Source organism: Corvus hawaiiensis, chromosome 2, assembly GCF_020740725.1.
Source record: "Corvus hawaiiensis isolate bCorHaw1 chromosome 2, bCorHaw1.pri.cur, whole genome shotgun sequence".
In the NCBI taxonomy this organism is placed as follows: domain Eukaryota; kingdom Metazoa; phylum Chordata; class Aves; order Passeriformes; family Corvidae; genus Corvus; species Corvus hawaiiensis.
Genome location: NC_063214.1, coordinates 54,848,920 through 54,874,370, shown reverse-complemented (window position 1 = coordinate 54,874,370; position 25,451 = coordinate 54,848,920). Strand labels below are relative to the sequence as shown.

Here is a 25,451-nt window from a genome sequence, read left to right as displayed (position 1 = left end):
CCTCCAACACAGCTGAATAAGAAAGAAAAGCGTAGGATAAGCCCATCGTACCTCATTTGTTAACTGTTTGATGTCATTAAACTATGTTGTACACATCCACTGTTCACCCAGTTTGTTACAGTACTCCCCAGCCAAACCTCTCACTGTCCTTTCTGAATGTCAGGCTTTGCGGTTGTATGACTTGGCTTTTCAGAGTGCAAACATTGTGCTAAAAACATCTGTCCAGCAAAGTCAGAAATAGCAGTGCACTGATTTCCTCAGTTCTGCCTCACAAAAACCTGAGTAGTCCATTAACAAAGTGCATGCCACGTTTCCATTTCGTATGGTCCAAATAATGTTTGCTTCATTAGCTCCTCTGGAAGAAATCAGTAGCATGAGTTTAATTCAAATAACACTAAATATGTGTGAGGAGAAATGAAAACAGTTGCATATATTTCACATAAGTGAATACTGCCCTTGCTAATGGTAACAAATCCCTTCTCATATGGTGTTTTCAGTCAAGTTTCACAGCTGCACATCTCTGTTGAGGGCCCATCTGGAAAGCCACAGACTGTGAGGTTTCAATAGAGGCAGACTGAGGCATTTGTACTGAACAGCCCAAGCTGTTATAACTGGAGATACTTCTACACAGAGAACAACAGACTTAGAGGGGTTCATAGGATCATAGAATATCTTGAGTTGGAAGGGACCCATAAGGATCATTGAGTCCAACTTCCTGATCTCTAGCAGAAAGACAGCCATAGAGCTAAAAGCATCATCCAGGCACTCCTTTAACTGTCACTGTTGCTGTCACCACTTCCTTGGGGAGTCTGCTCTTAGTGACTGACCATCCTCTCAGTGAAGAACCTTTTTCTAATGTCCAGTCTGATCTTTCTCTGACTCAGCTTCCTTCCACCTCCTCATGTTCTATTTCTGGTCACCACAGAGAGGAGATCAGCACCTGCCCCTCTGCTGCCCCCTTGAGAAAGCTGTAGACTGTGGTGAGGTCACTGTTCAGCAATCAGATCACCCCTCAGCCTTCTCTCATCCCAGCTGAACCAAAAAAGTGTTGCCAGCTGTTCCTCATAAGTATTGACCTCAAGGCCTTTCCCCACCTTGGTCACCCTCCCCTGGACATACTCTGATAGTTTGATGCCCTTCTTATACTGCGGCATGCAAAATGACACACAGTTCTCAAGGTGAAGCCACACCAGTGAGGAGCAGAGCTGAACAATCACCTCCCTCTACCAGCTGACATTGCTGTGCTTGATGCACTCAGCATATGGTTGTCCCTTTTGGCTGCTAAGTTTGGTTTGCCAGTTTTCAGACTGGTATTGGCTGCAGTGCTACCATGGACTAAGCAGTTTTCAAATTACAATTGTTTTCTTTTCTAGGTGCCCTGGTGTTACAGCGGGGATTACTGCGACAAGCATATATCAAACCAGGAGTCCCGTAGAAATGAAGTATATATGGACAGATTCGTGGTAGATGTTTCAGAGATCTTTATTTCTCCAGCCGCATGGCCGGAGCTCTGCTCAGGAACCCCCAGTCACGGGACCTGAGGGTCCTTGGCCACACCGGGGAACACAAACCAACCAATGGGAAATGAGACTGACCAGGGGCAGGGAAACCCCGTGTCTCCCCCCCAGGGCCCATCTCCCAGGGCTCCATGGCAGGGGAGGAGACCCCAACACCCTGGAGCAAAAGCAAGGTAGGAAACAAAAAATGCATCGCTGAAGAGTACCTTCATCCTCAAATGCTGAGGCTAAAGCACATGAGTGTAATTTCCCTGGTGTAACCTATTTTTAATAGTCATGAAGCAATAGGCATAACTAGGAATGACCCAAGCACATATATCTGTGCAAATGCACACAGCTACAGATAAAAATCTCATCGCTAATGGTGCATTATCACGAGGAAGAGAGGAAGTGGACTGGGGAAGCCCACCTGTTTGTAATGCTGAAAGTGGGAAGTGGGAAGGGGGCTTGTACCTGCTGTCATCATGTTGCTCTCTGCAAGGCCTCTGTGCTCAACACAGCAGCACCCATCTCAGCTGCCAGCTTGTGCGTTTGGCTGCTCAAACACACAGGACTTGAACACTCAGCGTTGAGTGCGCTGAGATGGGGAACTAGACATTTTTGGCCCTGTTCCTTGCACCTCCTGGGATGTCCACATCACGGGCAGCAGAGAGGAGTGTACAGCATTTTCCTTTTGACCATCTTCTAAGTGGCTATAAAATGGTTTTCTTTTCCGTTATGATTTTCTTTTCTTCTTCTTGAGAAACTATCTATCTCCAAGTCACTGTTCTGGTTTAATCTTCCCTTGCCTGCACTGCCAAGTTAAGATCTATTTCAGAATAGATCACCATAAATCTTGTATTTTAAACATATTGACAAAAGTAGAGAAGAGCTGGACTATCTGAAGCATCAGAGGGATCTTTCAATCTCTTTTTTCTTTGGGATAAGAATAGGCAATTGCTTGATCCCAATGCATATTCTTCTCCTTGCCTGATCTGCTCATGTCTGTCTATTGCGCTATAACAACCTCTTGTGTGAAGAAATCTTGAGATGTGAAGAGAGATAATAGATATATTCCATGGTTCACTGCTGCTCTTCAAATGATTTCTATAACAGATAGTGTGATTGTCCTTTCCCTGTAAAACACCCTTTTAAAGTCCCTGGTACCAACTGAAAAATTGCCCCAGTCTGCTGCTAAATAGAAATTCTTGCTGGATGGACCTTTTAAAAAGGCTTTGAGTGCTAAAAATAAAAATCAGCTTCCACCAGCTGAACACTAGTTTGATTTTACTAAAATCTTAGTTCAGCACAGGAATATTTCCTATGCAGAAAACTGACAAAGTTGGAAAGTTTCATCAGCTGTAAGTGGCAAGATTTTCAGTATTTTCCACCTACTTTTTAAACCAGCAATGCTTCATCTTGTGTGACCTTTTGCTGTGATTAGCAGTCGAAAGTAAATTGATAATGTGAAATGAAAGGACAAAATGATAGTTGACAGTTGTTAGAGCATGAGAAATGGGTTAGAAAAGGGCGTGATACGTAAATATTTAAACAGCAGCTTTTGTGTTGGTGCAGCTGAAGAAAGTGAAAAGCATGTATGATACCTTGCAGAAGCCACACAAAGGAGTAATTCACAGCCTGAGCTCTGTGGGCTGCCTGCAAGCTTTGGAGCCAAGCTGACCTGAAGCTCAAGGCTGGCATGGCTGCTGCAATGGTTGAGAGAGCTCCAGCTTGACCTCAGGTTTCAATTGCACAGAGAGCAGCACTGAGCAATGCACCAAGACCACTCTTTTAATATCTTATCGATATGGTCAGGCCTAATGCACTAATTTCACAAGAAATATCTGAGGGGTGGACCCCCTGAAGCACCTCTCAGTGCTGTAGGTAGAAGTCAAGAACCTCTCCAGGTGCAGTTTGAGGTTTGAGCCGCCCTTAGAACCAAGCAAGTAAATACACTGACATGGGACTTGCATGTTGGTTTGTGTGGTCTGAACGTCGTCTGAACTGTCACTTGCACAAGCCGTAGTTCTCCCACTGCTTCCCTTAATTCCCTTTGTCACACCCTCTGAGCTCCCCACTGGCTGGCCTGGCCATGGTTTTTGCTAAAGAATGTTTATTTTGTCTCTCCAGTTCTGCTAGTAAAAGTTATAACTTTTTGTCTGTAAAATGTATTTAATTTTCCTATGACCCCCAAATAAGTTGGTTCCATTTTAGACATTTACTCTAGTTGTCACAGGATGTCTTATATTGAGGTAACCTCTGTGTGTCTCCTCTATGTTTCAAATTCAAGTAGAACCTGGGTACTTAAGGTCCACCCTGATCTTCCTTTCTTCCAGGCTAAACAACCCCAGCTCGTTCAGCTGTACCTCATAGGAGCTCTAGACCTTTCACCAGCTTTGTTGCTCAATGAACACGGCTCTTGTCTGACACCCTTTCTCTTTTGGGAGCTTGCAGGCTCACAGAGCAGCTCCCCTGTGGATTCAGCGAGCATGGCATCCCTGTTACAAAGTGTGGAACTACCACCTCTTACTCCTAGCATGGTAGAGACTTCACTTTTGCAAATCAGAAACAGCACAATATTTGCTTTGAAAACTGTGCTGCCAGTCTTCTAAATGGGATTCCAGAATCTTGAGAGTAAGAAATCATACATGATAAAATACTAAGCCTGAGAGCATCCTGCACTTGTAATTGGAAGGATCCTCCCCACTTGCTTACTCAAAAAATTTCCCTGTGCAGAAAAAATAATTTTAGCAGCATTTTATCTGTATGTGTTGGAAGTGGTTCACATATATCACTTCTGTCATGTAGTGATTGGATCTGTGGCTGAATCTATGACCAAATATTGAGATATAATGAACAACATAATATGGAAAATCTGTTTAAGCCATTAAATAAAAGTGAGAACTGGATCTCACACTGGAAGTCTGTGTTCTGTGTTTGCCTAGAGCAAACAAGCAGGAAAGGGAAAACATTCATGTGGAATGTGTATGAAAATAATTCAACAAGGGTTACTGTAAATACTGTAGAGAATCTCTGGTGAAAATGGATTAAATTCCTATTACAGAGAGATTCTAAGTGCTGTAATATTAAGACATGAAATAAAGAGAAGCAATAAAATAGTTTGGTTTAATAACATTGTGTATATATTAAGGAAAGAAGTATGTCTTTATTTTGTACCATAGTACTTTCAACAGTTTTTAGGGAAGATACAGAAGCTATTTCCAGTCTTCTTCAGGGGTGGCAAAAAATTCTTTGCAAATTAGACTGTGCAGGTTCTTTCAAGCAGAAAAGCACATAAATTATTTTTCAAGAATAGGTAGACATCTGTTTGTTTCCAGGTTCCACAAAGCCCGTATACTGGATTTTTAATATTTACATATATTTCCTTTTCTATTACATATGTATAAAAATTTCTATATATATAATATTTCCAAATATCCATGGGGAAATCCAATATTAAGAAAATAAAGCCTGTTTTATTCTTCATAGCTTAACAAAAACTGTATAACAACACTTTTGACTACAAAATATTTCCTCTAGGTTTTTGTTTGGTGGGGGTTTTTTTTTGGTTTTTGTTTTTTGGGTTTTTTTTAGTTGTTTGGGTTTTTTTGAAACCATTAAGTTCCTTACTGTATTTTAACAATTGCATGTTCACAAAGGAACTGGGTTACGGTATAATACGTGGTTTTGGTAGGGAAGTATTAGAATTAACTAGAAGTACTAGATTCCTTCCTTGAAGACTTACAGATGCTGATTGCTGCATAGGACTGGAGATGTTCTTTATTTTTTAAGAGAAAAGAAGCACTTAATTATGGAAGGATTCCAACTGCATTTTGGTAGTGTTTTGTGTATCTGCTCCCTGTTATGGCCAACAAACAGTGAAAATTCATCTAACTGATGTAACATGAGATGCAGAATACTTCCAAAGGACATATAAATGCTACTTAGTGAGATGCATGTTCTGCATCCCAGGACATTGGTGTGAGTAAGTCAGCCATGGCTGACCACAGCATCTGCTATGTGAGAGCAAAATGTGTCAGGAATCAAATCTTGTTTGTAATCCTGTTTTCTTAATCCTGAAAATAGTGAACTCTTCTCTGTACACTTTTTCTTCTTTGCTTATTTTCTCTGTGTCCTTCTACATGTAATTTAAAAGTGAAAACATATGACTTACAGCCTAACTCTGTCCATTTACTCAGCTATACCTATTTAATCAATTTAAATTGGAAAGAGAGTTTACCAACTTTCAAAAATAAATCCAGGACCAGTGCAGAACATTGTATAAATAAAGGTCTAGTTTCATTTTTGCTTCTTTAAAAAAAAAAAAAAAGTGTGAGGAGAAAATTTTCCTAAAAGAAAGAAAGAAATAATAGGGAACATGGTGGTTCTTTACTTGGATTCTTCGTCTTCTAAGGACACAACAAAATTAACAAGCCCTGAAACAAAACTGAGAGTTTATATTAATGGCTTCTGGCAAACTGTCAACTGATATTAACTTTATCATTCGACACAATGTCAGTTAGAAAAAGCTTCAGGATAGGGCATTTGAATGTTAGAATCCTGATTAACAGATTAAATGAATTCCACTTTATCTTTCAGCCCAGTACTGTGGACTAGGACACCTGACTTACTAATCTGTTCTGACTTTAGGGTAAGTATCACTGACTGCAGCTTGGACTCAGACCTTCATTAGACGGCTGAAGACAGCATGGCAGATAGATTAACTGCTGTTTTCTAGCAACTATTTTGTTATTTTGGCTTTGGCTGGCCAGTTTAGATCTCATTAATGCTAATACTGGAATAGGCTCATGATACACAATCCTAATTTATGTTTCATGTGGACTGAATTTTCTTGGAAGCAGAGGTTTTTAAATATTTATATTATGTTAGCATTTAATGTCACTAAGCTCCATGGGCCTGTCTTGCTATGTCTTGTAAAAATATTTAGTTCATGCAATCCTTCTCCTGAGGTGCTGCTGCACTTTATCAACAGGAGAAAGCAGTATGCTTTCCAGTCCAATCCAATGTCTTGCTTGATAGTATGCACTCAGTCCCATTTTTGAATCTGAAAATTTTAGTTTACCAAAATACCAGCAAGTTTTGTTAATGCCATTGTTAAGCAGGCATTGTTTCATAACTAATGTTTCAAGGAGGTTTGCAGTTTTCCCAGGGATTTATTTTTTTACAACCGCCACTTGCAAATTTCAGATCCCTTAGGGTTTCAGATGCACTTAGAATTCAGATGCAAAGCAGAGGCTTTCATGCAGGTGTGTGAACAGCTGGGCGCACAAGGCAAAAGACCATTTTCACAATCAATTTTGGCTTATGCTTGAAACAGGAGCTTGGAAATAATAATACATGGAAATGTATTAAACTATTCTGAGGTAAAAGAATCATTCTCAAATGTCCTTTCTTTAGATAGATGAAATTATTCCTAACAGCTACATTTCTGTAAAGAATTACCATGGCATTGAGACGGGTACTATTGTGGCAGGACATCTGGAAGAGAAAATTCATCTTGGTATGAATTTCGGGATGAGATTCCTCATACCACCTTAAACTGTCTCTATTTGAGTTAGTCATCCTGAACTCTCTTTATAGACAAAGGGAGAAAGAAGTGTTTTAAACCAGCAGATATCTATTTTAAGTGTTTGCTTTAGAACAAGAGGAATTGTGGTTTCGAAACTCTTGTTTATCTCCTTTGTCAGTAAAGGGAACTGAGGACAACTAGCTCTGCCGTGGATGTGGCTTCTGAGTTGTGCAGACTGAGTCACACCTGAGCACCTTCTGCTTCCTGCCCCACTGTATATTCCCAAGGGCAGATAGGTCACAGTATATTCTTTCCATTCACCTTGATTGATTGATACGCTGCTAAAGACAGAAGTTCAAAGATATTAAACAGATATTTCTCACTATTCAGATTTGTCTCTTGCGTGTCTGGTAAATGTGATCTGCATTTTCATTAGTAACAAAAACTGGTTTTGCTGCTTGCTGTAAAGCTTCTCTAATATGTGCCTGAAATGCTGGTCCTTTTTAAGGTTATTTCTTCCCCTCACTTTTTAAGAATGGTAGAACATGCTGATGAGGCCATGATAGTTGATTAACACTGGTTATCAGGATGCTTACTTTATTCCTGTTAAGTCTCTTGCAGATGTGTGGTTCCAGCTTATCACATAACTTGAAAGGAGTCACATTGTGCTCTTTTCATCTTTAGAACATTCTGCATTAAAAAATAATTGTTATGTTTCCCCCCAGAAACATATATTTCTCCCCAGCCATGTTCCAGTCCTGTAAAACACTGAAATGCCTTTTAAACATTTTTGCCTATCCAGAAAATTATTGAAAAATTGTGCTTCTGCAGCACCTCCTACGTAAGAATGCCAGAGCCCTTCACAGGCATGAATTGGGAGAAAAGGAAATATCATACTCGAAAGATAGACAATGCAGGAAAATGCTTTATGAATTGGCAGAGCTCACACAGCAGCACCATCATGGTATATCTACATTCTGCATGAGGCTCTTTTTATTTTGTGTCCATTCCTATGCTTTAACCACAACAGCCCATAGGAGCACATTCTTCTCTCTCTTCTGAGAATTGATTTATCACCATAAGCATGGTTTATTACACAGCCTCATGCTGTAAATCTTTGCTGCTCTAATGGGTGATAGAAGTCTGGCACTGCAGTGAGTTCCTGCTCATTTACTCCCTGGATATCGGGTACGCTGCTGATGTGAGAATGAGCTTCCCGGGAAGTCTCTCTTAATAGAGAAATGTGAGAATCAAAGAATTCAATTCTGCTGGGATTTTTCCCATTAATCAGGGTTCTGACTGGTTTCACCATTTGAAATATCCTTTGTTTCCTTCATTTTTATTGCATCCCGAGTTTTATAGGGAAGCATTTTTTTTTAACAAAAAACCAGAAAGCAAAGAACCAAGCAATAACTGTGAACTACTGCCTGCGTAGAACAGTTTCTTCACACAGCGACACAGAGCCCCTCTGCTTTAAAAATGTGTACAGCTTCAGGTCTACTAAACATAATTTGTCTTAATACAGGCAATAATCAACACTGCATACATCTGTGAGGGGAGGAAGAGGTCTGGGGAGACAAGGGATCCTACTGTCTTTTGAGATGAATTCTGTAGTCTCATGAACTTATTTAGGGGCTTGGAAGGGGTATTTAATTCACTACAGGAATTGTTTGCCGGTGCAAGCAAGACTTAATTCATAAGCAGCCGGGTATTGTAGAGTACTTTACAGTTCTTACGTTGAAGGTGCCCTGTAGTGCAAAGTACTGTCAGTGTGGAGAAGTGACACAGTAATGTGAAGGATGATTCTTGGAGGGTGTGTGTGAATGGAAATCATAAGTGTAGCTGCAGGTCATGTAACTGTGTCTGAGCCAGCTGAAAATAGTCTGTTTTGAGTAAGGCTGTCCCATGTCTGCCTCAGACTGAAAGCTGAGTGAGCACAAAGGAAAATGGCAATGGCTTTTCCTTCTCTGCTATTTGAAAGGACACCTCTGTTAAAAAACTCAAATTAAAGTTCATCTCCAGGAAAGCTGAAATAAAACTGTTCAGATCTAGAGAGTATTTCTTCCATTAAATCTATATTATAGGATATTTATTCTCAGCGGGCTTCTTGCAGATCCCTCCAGTAGACTTGTTACCACATAGCAGTAGCACAGGGTTATGTGCATTTTCTTACATAACAATTACCATTCAGTCTGTTAAGAGTGAAAGTCTTATCCGGGTAAAACTCCAAGAGATCCAGTTATAGAAAGTTGTTTACTTAGTCATGTATTAATATGAGCTCATGCTCCTGTTTTCTGTTGTGGGGGTTTTTTTTTAATTCAGATTGTACTTCAAAATGTTTCTTCTGTGTTCAGAGCTGTCTTTGGGAACAGCCCCCACTAGCTTTCTCCCTCAGTAGCTGCCTTCTCTGGGAACAACGGAACTGGCCATGACCTCAGTGGATGCATGGGAGGCAGGCCCATTCCTGTCACATCTGGGAAGGGACTTAGGGAACAATCCTGAAAGACACATTGCAATGGACTTCATAATTCAGAAGGAAAATGTGCAGTTCCTGACCTTGCAAGCAGAGTCCTGTGTAACCAGGTAACGTCCATGGTCTGAGAGAAGGATTTGCAGTTTGTTACTGTAGTAAAGGTGGATTCTCTGGTAGCCAGTCTTTTCGTAAGAGGAGAAGAGTGCTCCCTCTCCATCTGGAGATCTTTCACAGGTCCTGAGTCTCCTGGAAGAGATTTTTTTGCTGAGCACTTCTTTAAAATAACCTTCTTTTCTTTCCCTACTTTCAGCTGAGCTCACTGTGGTTTTCACTTTGGTCCTGCCTCAGCCCAGACATACTGAACATCTTGCTCACATTAGGTTGCCCTGTAAAATAAAGGAGTGGGAGAGTGTTGAGAGTGAGTTGAGAAATAGTAGGGAGAAAGAATTTAATGAGGGAGGCTTACAAGTAGAAGGCTGTAGCCTTGTGAAGGGTCGAAGTCCTGGGGAAGAAGTGTTTGAGAGTGGTTTTCTCAGAATAAGGGCTGCATTCCTCTTTGCACTAGAATCACTGGAGCCCTGTTGCCTATGGAGGGTAGCAGCAATGTGCTGTGTTTAACTGTTGAGAGCAACTGGCTTTGTTCTCCACACGTTTCCGCACAACAGTTTTTGGGTTTTGTTAATAAGGAAACCTTTAAGGTTCTCCCTGTATATGAAATAACAACTTTCAGAAATCTACACCCCATGTTACTTCTAAAGTGAAAAACAAAAGAGTGAATTGGGTTCATATTTAAATGTAGATTGGTACAGGATTTAATATGGATTATTAATATCCCCTCAGGTTTATCCTTATTTCATGAAACATCAGGTCAAAACATGAAAGAACGAACAGCCACAATGGAGATTACATCCTGAAGGGACAGTCATGAAATTGGGAGAGAGTCGTTCCCAATATTCTAATTTGTGGGAACCTCTTAACCTGATGTAGAATATCAAATGTAGGCCTATTAGTAGTTTATTTAATTTTCTGCATTAGTTTAGTCATGCTTGTTCATCACCACCACTGCTGGAGATGTGGAAACTTCCCAATGTTCAGAGCTTCTACATGCAATGGTATGTGTATCCTGCAAATTGTAAGTATAAAGAACAAATGTCAACACAGGTGTGTGCAATTTTTCCCATTTTTGGTGTTCCATCCAAATACTTGTTTTTCCTTTCCCCAGGGTCTCCCTTCCAGTCTATATTACATGTGTATGTTGTGTGTGCCCTGCCCAATAGCACTGAAAGTTGCTAACTCTTGACAATTTGAGGGCAGACAAAGGAGCATCTGTTGTATGTCGTGGCTTTTTTTTTCTTTTTTTTTAATGCCTGCTGATAATGTTGATACAAATACTTTGATCTTTAAGCAGTTTGGCTTCATGGAAGAGATTCTGACTGTGTGGATGTCTAAGTAACTTCCATCAGCTCATAAATCTAAATAATTTTCAAACTCTCCTACTGGTTTTATGATCTCCTAAATTATACAGTCTGAAGTATTTTTCAACTGTTCCACATTTCTGGCTAAGTCTTCGGAGATGGTGAAAGCTGAGCTTAGAGTGTCCTGTTTCTGTGGCAGGAAGGGCACACACAGCATTTGTAGGCCTGGGCAGATGAAGATGGTTTTCACCTGCTTTGTTCTTGTGCAGATGTTTGTCATGCTTACAATCCATTCTCCTTTTATGCCTTTATTAAAAACCTCCTCTCCACACAGCGTAAATTTTGCAGCCTACTTGAGCTCTCATTGATCTTGCAAAGGTCTTCCCATGGCAGATACGAATAAAGGACAGATACTTGAATATTTTTTTTTGTAATAACTCCTGTGGTGTAGGAGAGGGTTATTGTTACCACTGGAATGTAATAAAATCCTCTTTTGAACATTTTTGATGAGGGGTGAACTCTTTCCATGCCTGAGTCTGTGCAGTACCCACCCAGGCATCAGACCCTTCTCAGTCTTCCTCAAACTGCTCTTGACATTTAAAAACACTCTGGATTAAAGACTCCCTCACAGATCAGCACCTTACAGACACAGCTCTGGGCTCCCTTTCCCTGATAAAATTGCTATGTGAAAAGATATTTCTTCCAGACTTGCCAGATTTCTGAAAATTTGTGATTTGTAGAAGAAATTCCACTTGGCTAAAAAAGTCTGGATTAAACAGAGGAGGCAGAGGAGGAGGAGGACCTTCACACTGACGTCTCCTCCACTTCGGAGTTCTGTGTTAGACACTGACTACTGAGTCCTTCTGGTCTCATTCAGACCAAATGTGTGTTTTGGCCAGATTTTCTCTGTAGAATGGCTCCAAGTAGGGCTATTTCATTGCATTGAATATCAGCAGGTCAAAATTGCTGAGGCATCTGTCAGAAAACAGTAACTATCACTGCTTTCCTCTTACCCAAATCCTGCATGGCCAGCAATGGCACTTTGCAGCTGAAAGGAAACAAAGAGACATTACTTTCAGTGCATGCTCCTGATCAGGTTATATATTGATAGTTTGTGCTAGGCAGAAGGGTTTATGAGTGCCTCTGGCAACTGGTGGTTTGAGCTGTGCACCTATAAATTCCAAGCTGGCAATATCAAACAAAAATTATTCTCTGGCTATAGCCTGGGGTAACAGAGAGTGGGAAAAGCCAAGCTGCACTACTAATCCATAACCACAGAAATTACCTCTATTCCAAAACAAACACTACATAAATTTTTTTAAAGCTGGTCAACACAATATATATAATAAAATGTCAGTAGTGTAATTCAAACCAACCTTAGAAATTGTGATATATTGCATTTGGTCTTTTATACAGTTCTGTATCAGAGTTAACTAAGAACAAAGGTCGACAGCCATTTTTGGAGCTCATCCTGCCTAATGAATAATACCACCAAACCATTCTACTTTGATGACAAAACTTGCTGATTAATTACCAAACACCTACACAATAAGGCAAATATACCGATTTTAAATAATTTTTTTCTCATTTAAAATGTCATAAACATTTGTGAATCTCAATATAATTATTCTGGTGTTCACAATGCTACAGCTCAGAGAAGACTCTAATGTTAGGGATTTGGCAGCAGTTGCATTTGAAAAGTGATAAACCCATTATGTGCTTGGAACATATCCCCCCATCTGTTGACAAAGTAAAACTATAAAAAGAATTGGACTGAAATCAAATGTTTTTAATAACCAGTTTTCTTTCCCCCAACAATAAAATAAACACAGTCTAACAAATAAAATGTACAGCAGTTTACACAAGACAATTTTTACAGTTTCATGGGAGATTTTGAAATTTTCTCTGTGGAGTTTCTCAGGAATTTCAGGCAGGTGTTCATGCTATCTGTAATATAGATATTACAGATATCTATAATTGGCCCATTTGCTATAATGAATTTTGTGGGAACCTATTTAACTCACCCTGCTTAGTTAAGTTATTTGGCAAATTAATTCTGCTTTCTCCCTAACTCTTTGCTGCATCTGTGCTCCATAGCTCAGGAACAGAAAATGGGATACTGTTAGAGCTGTATGCTTCATTAGCCAATTTAGCTTAAAAGGCAGATACAAAATACAGAAAATATATGGAATTTACAGACTTCTCATTAGGGCATGATGCTGTATTTTCATTTTTGTCCTTTGATAAGCCTCCTGTCCTTAGATTGGAGACCTGCTAGGTTGGAGACCTGGAGACCTGCTGGAACATGCCGAGGCTTCTCTCCTGTCCACTTTTCCCTTCCTCTGCCCAGATCACAGCTGTGGCTGCAAACCTCTGCTGTGGACACTGTACTCCCCAAAGTGTTAAGACCTTAATTTAGTTTTTGAATTCTCAGAAATTGCACAAGCTCAGGACACATCTCTGGGTCCAAGCATGGTCATCAAACAGCAGGGAATTTTTCTGACTATTACTGGTATCTAGGAGCCAGTTCTTCACCTGATCTCCAGACTTTATTTTCACTTGCTCACCTTTTACAGAGGACTGCTGAACTCTTTGAATATCTTCAACAGGGTTTTGGTGAATTTAGCACTTATTCTGTAGCCCTCATCTTGTGGTTTGAATTTGCTGTATGACATGTACGGAATTCTTTGTTGTAGGCAGGTTGTATGAAATCACCTTTGATTCAAATCAGGATACAGTAAAATGCAAATCCATTTTTTCATTTACAACATACAAACAGAAACCACAGTTATGGGCCTTTAGGAATACAGGAGACAGAAAATCATGCTGAAACTACTGTCACCAAGATCCAACCGGAAAACCCCCTCTCCTTGTATTTACCTGACTTGCAGTAAATGCTTCCTGGATATATTTCTTTGTACACAACCAGTGCCTCAGGTTGTGCTCCCCAGGTACAGTCCATTCTCAGCAGGACATTCCAGGTTTTACAGCTCCTTCCACTCTTGAGGTCCTTTGTATTCCTTCTCTCTTCCACTTCCCCCTTTCTACACATTATCCCCTTCAACATTATTCTGGGGATACTTGTAACACAGCTCTGAAAGGTGATGGTTGGATAGTGTGACTAAGCTTTAATACATCCAAAGAACTCATCTAGTCAAGAATGAAGACAGTGGGGTACAAAAAAATGGGGAGAGGGTATCTCTTTCTACTTCCTGATTCACTTTACCTGACAGGTGGGAGAAGAAGCCATACCTTCAGGGCAGGGAGAGTCCAAATTTGTCAGGATCAAATGGAAAGGATGGACTGGATGAACACTGGTTTATAATGCCTTAACTTCAATAGATATGAGGTATTTACTTCTGAGCCAGTCACCCCAGGCTGTATTTGCTACAGGTGGAGAGAAGTAAGTATGTATTACCACAGAAAGATTTCTCTCAATCGGCATTTAGACACGTAAGTCAGGTATCTCAATAGTTCAAATGGCTCCCTCTCCACAAGTGCCTGTTTACATATTTCCGTTTGCAATAAGAGTACCCTGGGGTGGCCTGTACTGATTTGGATATCTGATCTTGCACAACTGAAGCACTGGGTGAAACATATCCTGGGTTTAGTGGGTGCATTCCATGCAGAGCATGTCTCAACCAAAGGACTTGAAATCCACCTGTGTATTGGTAAACAGCTCAAAGACACAAACTCACCCCAACATGAATCAGTTCATTTGGAGACACACGAGACAGGAATCAGCAAGCTTTGAGTTTCAGTCTTCAGGAGGTGTTTTTACAAGATGTTACACTTCAAATGCTAATGATTATATGATTTAATTCAGGGGGTCACACCAGACTTTTATTAGGAATTCAGACTTCAGCCTAGTTGTCTTCTCTGCTGGAAGACACAGAGAAAACTATGATAAATTAAGTGTCAAGTGTGATATACAGATAAATGTTGCCATGAAGTGTGTTCCTCTGGAATTTAACTAGGCCTGTAAGCCAGTGTAGTGCTGTAAACTAGATTTAGTTGTGGTAAAGTCAATTCAAAATATCTCTCTTGTGTATCTAAATACCTGTCAGTCTTCTTTTGATCTGTGTGAAAATAATTTTTTGAAACATATGAAACAATTTAAAATTTTCAAGAAGCATTTTTGTACAACTCTCTTGTAAACAAGTGTAATTTTCTACAGTAAATAGCACTGAGCTTAAGTGTCTTGTGTAATAAGTGTCTTGAGTCCCCTTAGCCTTCGCATTCTCAGTTACACATTGATTTTTAGTGTAGTGGATAGATAAGGAAAAGTGAACTTGTTTGTGAAATCAAGGAATGCATCTGGTCTTGCTTTAATTCAGATATGGGCTTTCTGAGAAGCATTTAGCCTAACATTACTAAGTGTCACTTTCTACTTATCAGCTGGAACCGGCATGAAGGTGGGCTCTCCAGATCCACTTCAGTGTTACAGTGACTGGTTTTGGAAGATAGAGAGTTCAGTCAGGTGATTCACTCAGGGTGTTATGACAGCTGAATTCTTATTTTCTTCCCTGATTTCACAGCAGTCTCCCTAGATAAGGCTTTGAAAGACAGAGCTAATAGGGTGCTTGTCAGCAACATGGCTTTACTTGTTAGGAAGCTGGGGGCACTTGTGTTACTCAGATGATGGTGGTGCTGCTCCCAATTTTTTTTATCTGGATATTCCTGCTTCAGGGAACAGCATGTTGAACAGCAGTGATTTGTATGATTTCTTCAGGCCAGTTTAATGCCTTTCCTTTGAAAAGAGGACAATATGGTGCTTTCATCAAAGTGTTGGAAAGCCATGCCAAGGGATGAGTTGTTGTCATGGTTTAGCATAGTTTGGTTTTTTAGTAAAGAAGGCTCCATCAGCCATGGAAGTGATTCTCTTGCAAGGAGGTGCTTACAGCTTCCTCTGTGACCTAACAGAACCTATCAACTGACTAGTCTGAATATTGGCAACTTTTTAAGCCACTTAAGAAGCTTGACACACCTCTGTGATCCACATTTAAGAACGAACAGAGCCTGGGAAAGCTCTCTTGTCTTCCAGCTTTCAGACAGGTAACTGGGGGGGGGGGGGGGGGGCGGCAGGTGGCCCAGCAGGGCCGGGCCGGGCCTTGCTTGGCCCAGCCGGGTTGGCCGTGGTGCAGCCCTGTTCCACCGGTGGCCCCTCCCCCACAACCCTGCTCCGTGCAGGCGGTGAGGCCTGGCTCCCCACCCTCCCCCACCTCCAGTGCGGCCGAAGATTCATCTGAGGCTGCTCCGCTGCCCGGCAAAGATCATGTGACCAACAGCGATAAGCGAACTCTAGCTGCAAGGCTTGGGTGAGATTAACCCTTTTTTAGTGCTGTAAGTTTCCTCCAGATGAAGCCTGCAGACATTAATCCTCTCCCAAGTCAGAGGAAGAGGGAAGGTGAAAGCACATGAAGAAAACACCATAAAGACACCAAAGTCAGTGAAGCAGGAAGAGCTGAAACCCTGAGGGAGGAGAAAGAGGAGATGCTTCAAACCTAGAAGCTGGAATTCTGTTGTAAAGCTATGGTGATGTTGTAATTTTGCGAAAGCATGGGGGATTGGAGCGTTCAAACTGTAATTGTGAGCAAAAGTACTTGTGCTGAAATAAGCAAATGACAGTAGCTGTAATTTGATGAGTACCCTTGCTCCCAGCGAAGGATGAGACCTCTATTCTTAGAGATGAAGATGCTCCCAGAGATAGGTAAAGAGAACCTTTGTTTCTGAACAGCTCATCCTTAAAATGGTACCCCATTAGCTCAAGATTGGACCCTCGAAAACAGTTGTGGGGAAAGCCGTAAGTCAGGGGAAGGGACTTTCACATGAGAGCAGAGAACCAACCCAGGCAGCTGTCTCACTGTGGCATTGAAGCCATGAGAGAACTGTTTCTTGTGGAGATGTCTCCATAGCATGAGCAGGAGAGACTCCCTAAGTGAACTGAAAAAGATTGTTTTAGAGGTGGTAAACTGATTGAAAATCTCAAGGGTTGTCTTTTTACGTTGTCAGTGGGGGAAGGGAGAAAGGTGGGGGGAGGAAAGTGTTCTGAAGATTTAGTCTGATTTTGTTTTTTTCTTTCTTTTAGGTCTGTTAATAAGCTTCTTTATATTCTTTTAAGTTTTGTGCCTGTTTTGCTTTCTCCTAATTCTTATCTCACAGAAGCAAAATAAGTAAATAATGGATATTTTGAACCGAACCACTACAGTTGTGCATTCTTATTATCTCATGAGAAAATAGGATTGTTGAAGCACCTCACTGTGTGCTTGCAGTTCTGCATATTTGTTTTCTATCTCATATGACCTAGTTGCTGCTCAGCTCAAGCCCTGTTGGCATGTTTAGCATTACCAGGAAGAGTCTTTTGAAAATCAGAGGTATATAAACTATCTGCCTGACAGTCCTAGTTTGCTGACTACATTGCTCCTCTTAACTTTCCAGTCCATCACCATCACCCTGAAAAAAATTTTAAAGAATCCTAAAAAAAAAGCCTCATGAAAATTTTGCAGTATTTGATGACCCCTGCACTTCTATGAGAGAATCAGTAAGATTGCACAGGGTTTTTCTAGGCATCTGCCAGTCATGAAGGTAGGTCTACTGATCTTACAACATTTGAATGAACTTGGCTAAAAAAAGTGGCTTATATTCATGCCATATAAACTTACCTGTTTAATAGAAATTTTTATATGAAGCACATCTTTGCAGCTGTGGATGTATGACTAACAAAAATAGAGGCCATGAACTGAAGTATTTTTATTAGTACATGTGGCTTGCCAAATCTAGACAATTTACTCAAACAGAGAAATAATTTTATGTGGTTTTATTTTTGTTTCTGAAGTTTGGGTTTCACCTAATAGCACAATTAGATATAGTCTCTCTAGTAAGAGATATTTTGAACAATAATGACACTAGGATATAGTATAGCTTATTTGCTTCTGTTTTGCTGAATTATATAATAGATATATTATAAAAATGAGATTGCACAAAATGTGCAAATAGAAAGAAACGTAGAATTTCAAGTGAGCTTGAGGTGAAAAGCTGTTTCAGCAAAAACGTGGTTTTGAGCTAAAATTGGCTGTTGTCATTGCTTGAATACTGTTGGAGAATACAGAACAATGAGGATCCTGTGTTTGATGTACTTTGCACATTTAGATATGGTTTGCACGTACCAACTTAGACCTAAGTGATTGCAGAATCCTCAATAGCACACCAATGGATAATTAGTAGGTGGTAAAAAATAACTGCTAAAGAAACATGGGTTTTTTTCTGTTGTTGCTCTAAACCTTTTTTAGCTCTTGTCTGTACATAAAGACTAGGTATTTCTATAAAATCCCCCTGAACTTCCAGAGCCTTCTCAGAAATGACTTTACATGTAAAAATTACCTTTTCTATTACAATGTTTTTCCGTGCTTACAGAAGATCCACTTTATCACAGAAAATAATGCTTATTACACTTATCACCACATTATGTTGAACTCATTATTTAAGATTGTATGAGATGCATTTCAAAATCCAAGTTTTTTGTAAAATCTCTTCCCTCCAAGTGTCAAAAGGCATTGAGATCAATATTAGACTGAAAATTTTAAGGTGACGTATTCTAAAGTTCACTGAGAAGAGGGAATTAGACAAGAACAACCATAGTGCCTCATAAAACAGTCTTGCAAATGAGTTATTTTAGGCTGCAAAAGGATTGTAGACATTTGCTAATTATCTTCTGTTGCCAATTGTGTGTTGCTGGACAATCCCAGAACATATGCAAAAGGTCTGCAGTCAGTATACATCATCACTGGCACTTAGGATACTCATTAAACTGGAAGAGATATTCTTTTTTTGGAATGAAAATTCTTATGTCTAAAATGTTGCTGTATATTCATCTGTTGTGACATTTATATGATTGCCTTTTATATCTTCATGGTTTTCTCCCCAATAATAGATTTTCCAGTCAACTACTATGTACCTTCCTGTGAGTCTTATTAAAGAGCCAGGCTAGCTACCCGCCTGTAAATCCATGGAAGTTGTTTTGTATCATTTACTGCAATATTTTTTTGAAATGCCAGTCTGTACCATAACATGCATAACTGCCTTAGTCCAACAAGGTCCATCTGCAAATGAAAGTTTAGGTGGACTGTAGGTGTTGTCCCTCTCCTGCCCCTGGCAGCTCCAGGAAGTGTCCTGTGCACAAGGAACACCGTTTTTAATATGAAATTTTGCCATCATATGCTCAAAATTGCTGTTCTCTTCCCACCTGGGGTGAGAACATGGCTCCCTCAGAGGGGGGGTTTGAAGTCTGGGCTCCTCTTCCCCTACTTTCTCATGCTATTGGCTTGACGTGTATGGGATTAATAAGCAGATAAAACTGAAGGAGCAGAGAGGGTATCAGTAAAGTGATGCGATTTTACTCAAGACCCTCTTGCCTCAGCCGCTGTGCACACAGGCCATGGGTGCCACACCTCAGCAGGGAGCAGCTGGTGCCTCTCACACATCAGCAAGAGAATTGTGTAATGACTCCAGACAGCAACACCAGCCCAGCCCAGCCCAGCCACCTCACCAGGATTACACCTCTGTGGCCTCCAGCCTCCCCTGCGGCCTGGGGGAGCACAGGTGTAACCCAGCACCTCTCCTGGCCTGGTGGCACTGCCGCTGCTGGGGATGTGGAATGTGGTTTGACCTGACACTTGGGGTGTGGAGGCTGAGACAGCAAGGGGAATCCTCCTCATTTTGACCTGGAGACTGAGCATGTTTGGGATCAGTCCTTGTAACATATTTGTCAATGTTTTCTGGAATTCCAGCCCACCTGATATAGAAAAACAGTTTCTCTAATCAGTCAAGCTGAGTCCCATCCATTGGCAAATTATCCACACCAGAGAAAGACATAAGTGGTTCAACTCCAGGACAAACTGAGTCTGTTCTGCCCATTGCTTGGTGGCATTTTGGTCCTCTGAAATGAGCTGAGGACATCTTGTAGAAATTCCTCTAGCCTGGGTTGTTGCACAAGGCAAATAAGTTATCTGAGGGACTGTCCTGGGGTGATGTTATGAAGCCACTTTATTCCTCAACCATCCGCTCAATGCCCAAGGACGCTGTGCCTTTAGGATGGACCCGGGGGCGGGGCCGGAGCCACGGACCCGAGGGGGCGTTGAACGGTTCAGCCCAAGGGCTCCAGGGTCTGGGCAGGGCTCGGGAGAGAGTGAGCCAGGAGCACTGTGCTGTTTTCTGGGTTTTCTTTTGTGGTCCAGCTAGGGAAAAGGTTCTGTTGAATTTTCTCTTGTTCTTTTTTCCCTTTCCTTCCCCTTGCCTCACTGCCTCCCTTCCCTCCTCGCCAGTCCAGGGAGCCTGCAGGGGCAGCCCCAGCGGCCCGCGGGGTGGCCCCAGCTGGTCCGAGCCCAGGTGTCTGTTCCCTCTGCGGGAATCTTTTGTATTTTGAGGGGGTTTTTTATCCTGTTCTACCCTGTTTTGTTCGTGTGTTAATTAACTGTTTGTTTTTTTCCACTTCCACTTGCTGTGACCCACTTGTCTTATTGGTGGAGGAAAAGGGTCCTTCCTTCACTCTGGAGTGTTTCCTCCTGAAGTTTTGTCTCCAAAACCGAGACAGGGACTTTAAAGGTGGAACTATAGTATTCTAGAAGTTCCTATTAAAAATGCTATATGTTGCCACCTATACCTCCATGAAAATTATAAATTAAATAATAGGGGGTACTTAATTTCTGTGTGCTTGAGTTTAAATTTTCTGCTAACATAAGATGTCTCAAGGCAGTGTATTCTGTAATTTACCTCAAAGAGTTTAAAGGGTATGGATGAGGTATTTTTGCCTTTTTTTTTTTATAAACTGATTAAACCCACAAAATTCTTGCCAATATAGTAAAAGGAAAAATGAATCTAACTATGACAGGCTTCATTGTGACAGTATCCTACGGAAAATACTAGTTTATAAGTAATTTATGGGTTAATTAAAATAATGAGATTATTTGCGATCACAATAATTTGTTAAAGACAGATAGACTTGATAGTTTTGATGAGTTTTCAAATGTGATTTCATGAAAGACATCCAACTAACATTGAATACTTTTGATGAAGAATTAAGAGTCACTTCCACGTCATTATCTCGAAACGTAGTGGTTTCCAGTGTCCAAAATGTGGTTGTTCACCACGGAGCAACCCATAGACCAAGTCAGCTATTTGGCAGACTTTCATCAATGTAAATCCTTATGTAAACTAATTATATAGCCACAGCTTATAAACTTTATAAGAAAGCAATCACCAGACTTGTTTTTCTTGTTGGTTTCAGATATTGAAACTTAACTGTAGACGTTGCAAAATTAATCACTAGGCTAGGGAGTCTATAAACTGTACTGTATTGCATAGATACATAAATTTTCAGTACTTTTTTCCTTCTTTAAATACCTGCTTTAGTCCATGCATTTTTAGAGTTTGCAAGTAACACACAGGCACACACACACACACCAAAGCCTAAATAAAACCAGCCCACAGTCAAGCCCTGTAAAATTGTAAGCACAAACGCCATCTTTAAGTATCCAAAAGAAATATTCATATGTACTAAACATCTTGTATCAGGAGGTGGTTCTCTTGCTGTTGTCATAAGTCAGCCCTTCGCTCCTTGTGTCTGCTTAAAATGCTTTTATCTCTGGGAGCATGAGGCTTGCTTCATCCTGCTTGCTTGTCAGCAGGGTTGATGCACTGCATTATAAAAAGCATTCTCCACAACTGCTGCTCACAGGCAGCACTTTTAGCTCTACAAGCACAACCTGCAAGATTCTCTATCAACATAATCATTATTTATCCAAAGCTTTCACAGTAAATTGGAAAGTAAACTAGTCTTTCCTTGGGGTAAATATGCAGAAGCCTTTATTTTATTATTGCTCATGTAGAGAAAGCAGCATTCTCCTCAACAGTGGTAGGATCTGGATGAGGAATGCGCCTCATAGCTGTTGCATTATTTCTCCTGGAAGGCAATGACTTGTAGTCCAGTGCTTAACCGAGGATGAACTGGCAGAAAAGCAGCCAATAACTGTGCATTTTTTATATCATAGGCATATTTTAATTGCACAGTTGTATCCTTAAAGCTGCATCTCCCTTAGCTGAGATATTCGTTGCATTTAACTGGTTTGGCCAAAGCTGCTTCATGTTCCACAAGCAGCTCTCAGAGACTCCCTGGGATCAGTAGCTCTAATTTCTAGAGAGAAAAAAGGCAAGATTTACTGTATGACAGAAACAGGCAGCTGAAGCTTTGGAAAAGACTTGTGACATAAACTGTAGGTCTGCTTATATTGTCTGTTTACTATAAGAGGCCCTGAAATAGGTGGGTGTATACTAATGTAATTAACACAAATCAACAAATAAAGCAAAGAAATTTAAATGTCTTGGCACAATTATTATTATTATTATTAATAGTAGTAGTAGTAGTTAAATTTAAACATTAAATTACTATTATTATTGGGTTTTTTATGAGTCTGATGTGTTTGGGTACCCCTACCTATGAATGTAATACAGTGGGAGTTTTTTTATTCTTGCAATCCATGGCAAATTTCTCATGTAAAGGTTTGCATGGGTACAAAAGCTTCTAATTTGTGACTAGATTGTATTTAACATCATGCTGAGAGACTTAATGAAAACAACAGTATTAATTAAAATAATAGCTATATCCATTTCTTGTTTAATTGCAATGGTGCATTTTTAAATCAATTTGTTGAATAAAATATGAAATTAGGGGTGACATTTGTATCATGATGGAATGGAGGTTATGACATACCAATAAACTATTTCACGACACTATTAACGTAGCAGTCCTCTCCTCTCCCCATATCTCCTACAGCTTCAGAACAATCAAGTTCGGTTGTTATGAATTCAAAACCTGATTGATATTAATAGATATCTGGTAAAATGTATACTGTATTCTAATAAGGTTCTCAAATATTGGCTTTGGTTCATTTTGATAATTATTTAAAGAACAATCCTTCTAAATTTAAAGGAAATTAGTAGGGCAACAAATTGAAATGTTGGTTTCTATTCTGCTATCAAGAATAAGAAAACTTCCAGGAGTTTTCTAATTATTAAGAAAGTATTTTGCTTACCACTGCTACCTTAAATTAGACATATGACATTTAGATATACATATGTCTCCACTTACTTGCTGTAATCTTTGTAGGGTCCTCAGCATTTCCAAAAGGTAACTTATCCCACCTGTTCTGTTAGGCTATGCAGGTAGTGTAGATATCTAACTTTCAATGCCCAAAATAAGATTAAATTTATTCATACTGAGAGATATCCAAAATTTCTCTCATCAGATCTTTGCTCTCTGTGAGGTCTATTACATAAGATTATTTTCTGCTCACAAGGATCCTAAATATCCCTTAGAGGCTTTGATTTTTCTTGTTCTTTTTTACTTCTGTTAACAAAGTAACTTTAGTAGCTTCCCTTCATGACAATCAAAAGAGTTGAAAAACTCACTCTGTAACCTGTGGGTTTTTTTCCTGAGACCCCAGGAAATACAACCACGCAGATATGCATACATTTTAGCACATAAGTAAGAATTTCTCAAAAATAATTGTTTGTTCATAATGATGTGAATGCTCTAAAAAAATTTCATTGGAATGAAAAACAATCACTGAATTCTTTGCATATTTTATTTTTCTTTTTGATTTCCAACTCACACACATCTGGCATATTTTACATCTTTGCAATAAAACATGGTTACAATAGCTTAAGGAATTTATATATCCAAAATATTTCACCATGATCTCAAGATGAAATGAACTTGTCTTCCAGATGTTCAATAGTCTCCCAATTCTAAGCTACGAACTCAAGATATTGCTTACAGACAGGTGATGAATAACTTAATCATTAGGTTGATCCCCATGATTTCCGAATCTTATAAATACAAACAACAATGGAGAAGGAAATTCAGGGCTAAACTTACTAATACAAGGTGGATAACAAATAAGTAATCACATCAATAAATAATGATATGTTCCTGGTGCAAAGTGCCAATACAAAGAATCCATTATCTTTTTAAATAAATGACTGCAAGTGAGTGTAAATTCTGAGAAAATTACATTCCTGTTACATGCCTCATAGCCCTACCGACACAATATGTACATCTATGACAATACAGTCACCAAATATACAAAGAAGAAACATGAATTAAAGTGTATATACCCCTGGCTGTGTAATTTGATCAGTAAAATGTGCAGAAAATTATTCTGATATTATTATCATTACGGTATTGTAAAAGATGAAGTGCCTTAGTCTGAGTGGCTTCAGGTGAGATTTTCAGAAGAACTGAAAAGAACAACCTCAGTCACCTTTAAAATGAAGCTAAGGCTGTCAAATAAACCAAGCTCCTCAGATTAAAAATAAGGGGGGAAAAAAAACCAGTGGGAGCTCTCTTGCCCATGATTTATATGCCAAATGTTAATAATCCAGAAGTATAGCACTTTGTCTGTATTGGGAATCATTAAGCATAACAAAGCATTAAACTGAACTTCCCTCTTTGCTCCCTTTCTGTCTAGTCTTTGAATTTAAAAGGGAGGAAACTAATTTCTATTGTATAAAGTATAAATATGGCAAATGATGGCTTTTTATCCAAATGCTTTGTGAGCAGAACTCCACTTAAGAGGGGTAAACTTTAGATTCAAAAAGTGAAAAATGTGTTGGTGGAAATGTCAGAATTACTGTTTGCTCCCAAATTCAACCCTTTAACACAAGCTGTACCCTTAGGCAGATCTCCAGTCTGATTTGTGTGAATGCTCCTGTTCCTTCAAGACATCAGGTTTAAAGTACATGCAAGTTGTAACTCCACAATAAAATTAAGAAACAGTTTTGTTCTTTATACAAGGTTTTACTTTTACAAAAGTATCCCTTTAAAGTTAAGATGTGCATCTGATGTACAAAGTATCAAACATATTTTTTTAATCTCAGCTTGAAAAGAGGCTGGAGATGGGATGCATGTTAGGTTCAAAGCCTAAACATTGAAATAACTGGACACAAGGTTTCCCAGAATTTTCAAAAGTCTCTTGTGGCGCATCCTACTATCTTTTCTCAATAAACAAAGATATATGAAATAATTACCAAAACATTTCCTAATTCATATAATTTACATGATACAAGCTTGCTTTTCAGCAGCTGGTGTTCAGTTGTGAAAAAACACACAAAGTAAAATGGTTGCTGACTACAATGTACAGCTATTGCTGGGTGTAATGGAATGTACAACGGAGGTCAATGCAGACGTGGTTTTCCACCAGAGACTACACCTTTCTTTGCAGCCCTTGTGCTCTCAGCTTTACCTGGGCTTTCAGTTCTTCACTGCACTTCAGTATCTGTTCTGATGTTCATAATGCCACCGGTTAAAATCTATATTAAAAGCTACGATGCTGCCAGAAGCCATGCCAGTAATCAGAGTTCTGAAAAAGATATCAAAGATGCTGATGTTAATTCTCTTTTGCCATCTTGAGCTATGGTTTGTCATAAACAGAAAAAGCTAAAAGAACAAGGTCCTTTTTGCAACACTGTCTGCAGTTCTCAAA

At 39.7% G+C, this 25,451-nt stretch overlaps 1 protein-coding gene across 12 annotated transcripts in view; it reads right to left on the bottom strand.

Moving 5' to 3' along the window:
* Positions 1 to 23,534: 23,534 nt before the first annotated feature.
* The window catches only part of NBEA (neurobeachin), a 467,485-nt gene continuing 465,568 nt past the window's right edge, over positions 23,535 to 25,451 (bottom strand). For all 12 annotated transcript variants that reach the window (XM_048295084.1, XM_048295082.1, XM_048295087.1 and 9 more), the window contains one exon: positions 23,535 to 25,328. In XM_048295084.1, the coding sequence (XP_048151041.1) occupies positions 25,238 to 25,328 (91 nt within the window). In that variant the 3' untranslated portion in view covers positions 23,535 to 25,237. The remainder of the gene's footprint in view (positions 25,329 to 25,451) is intronic.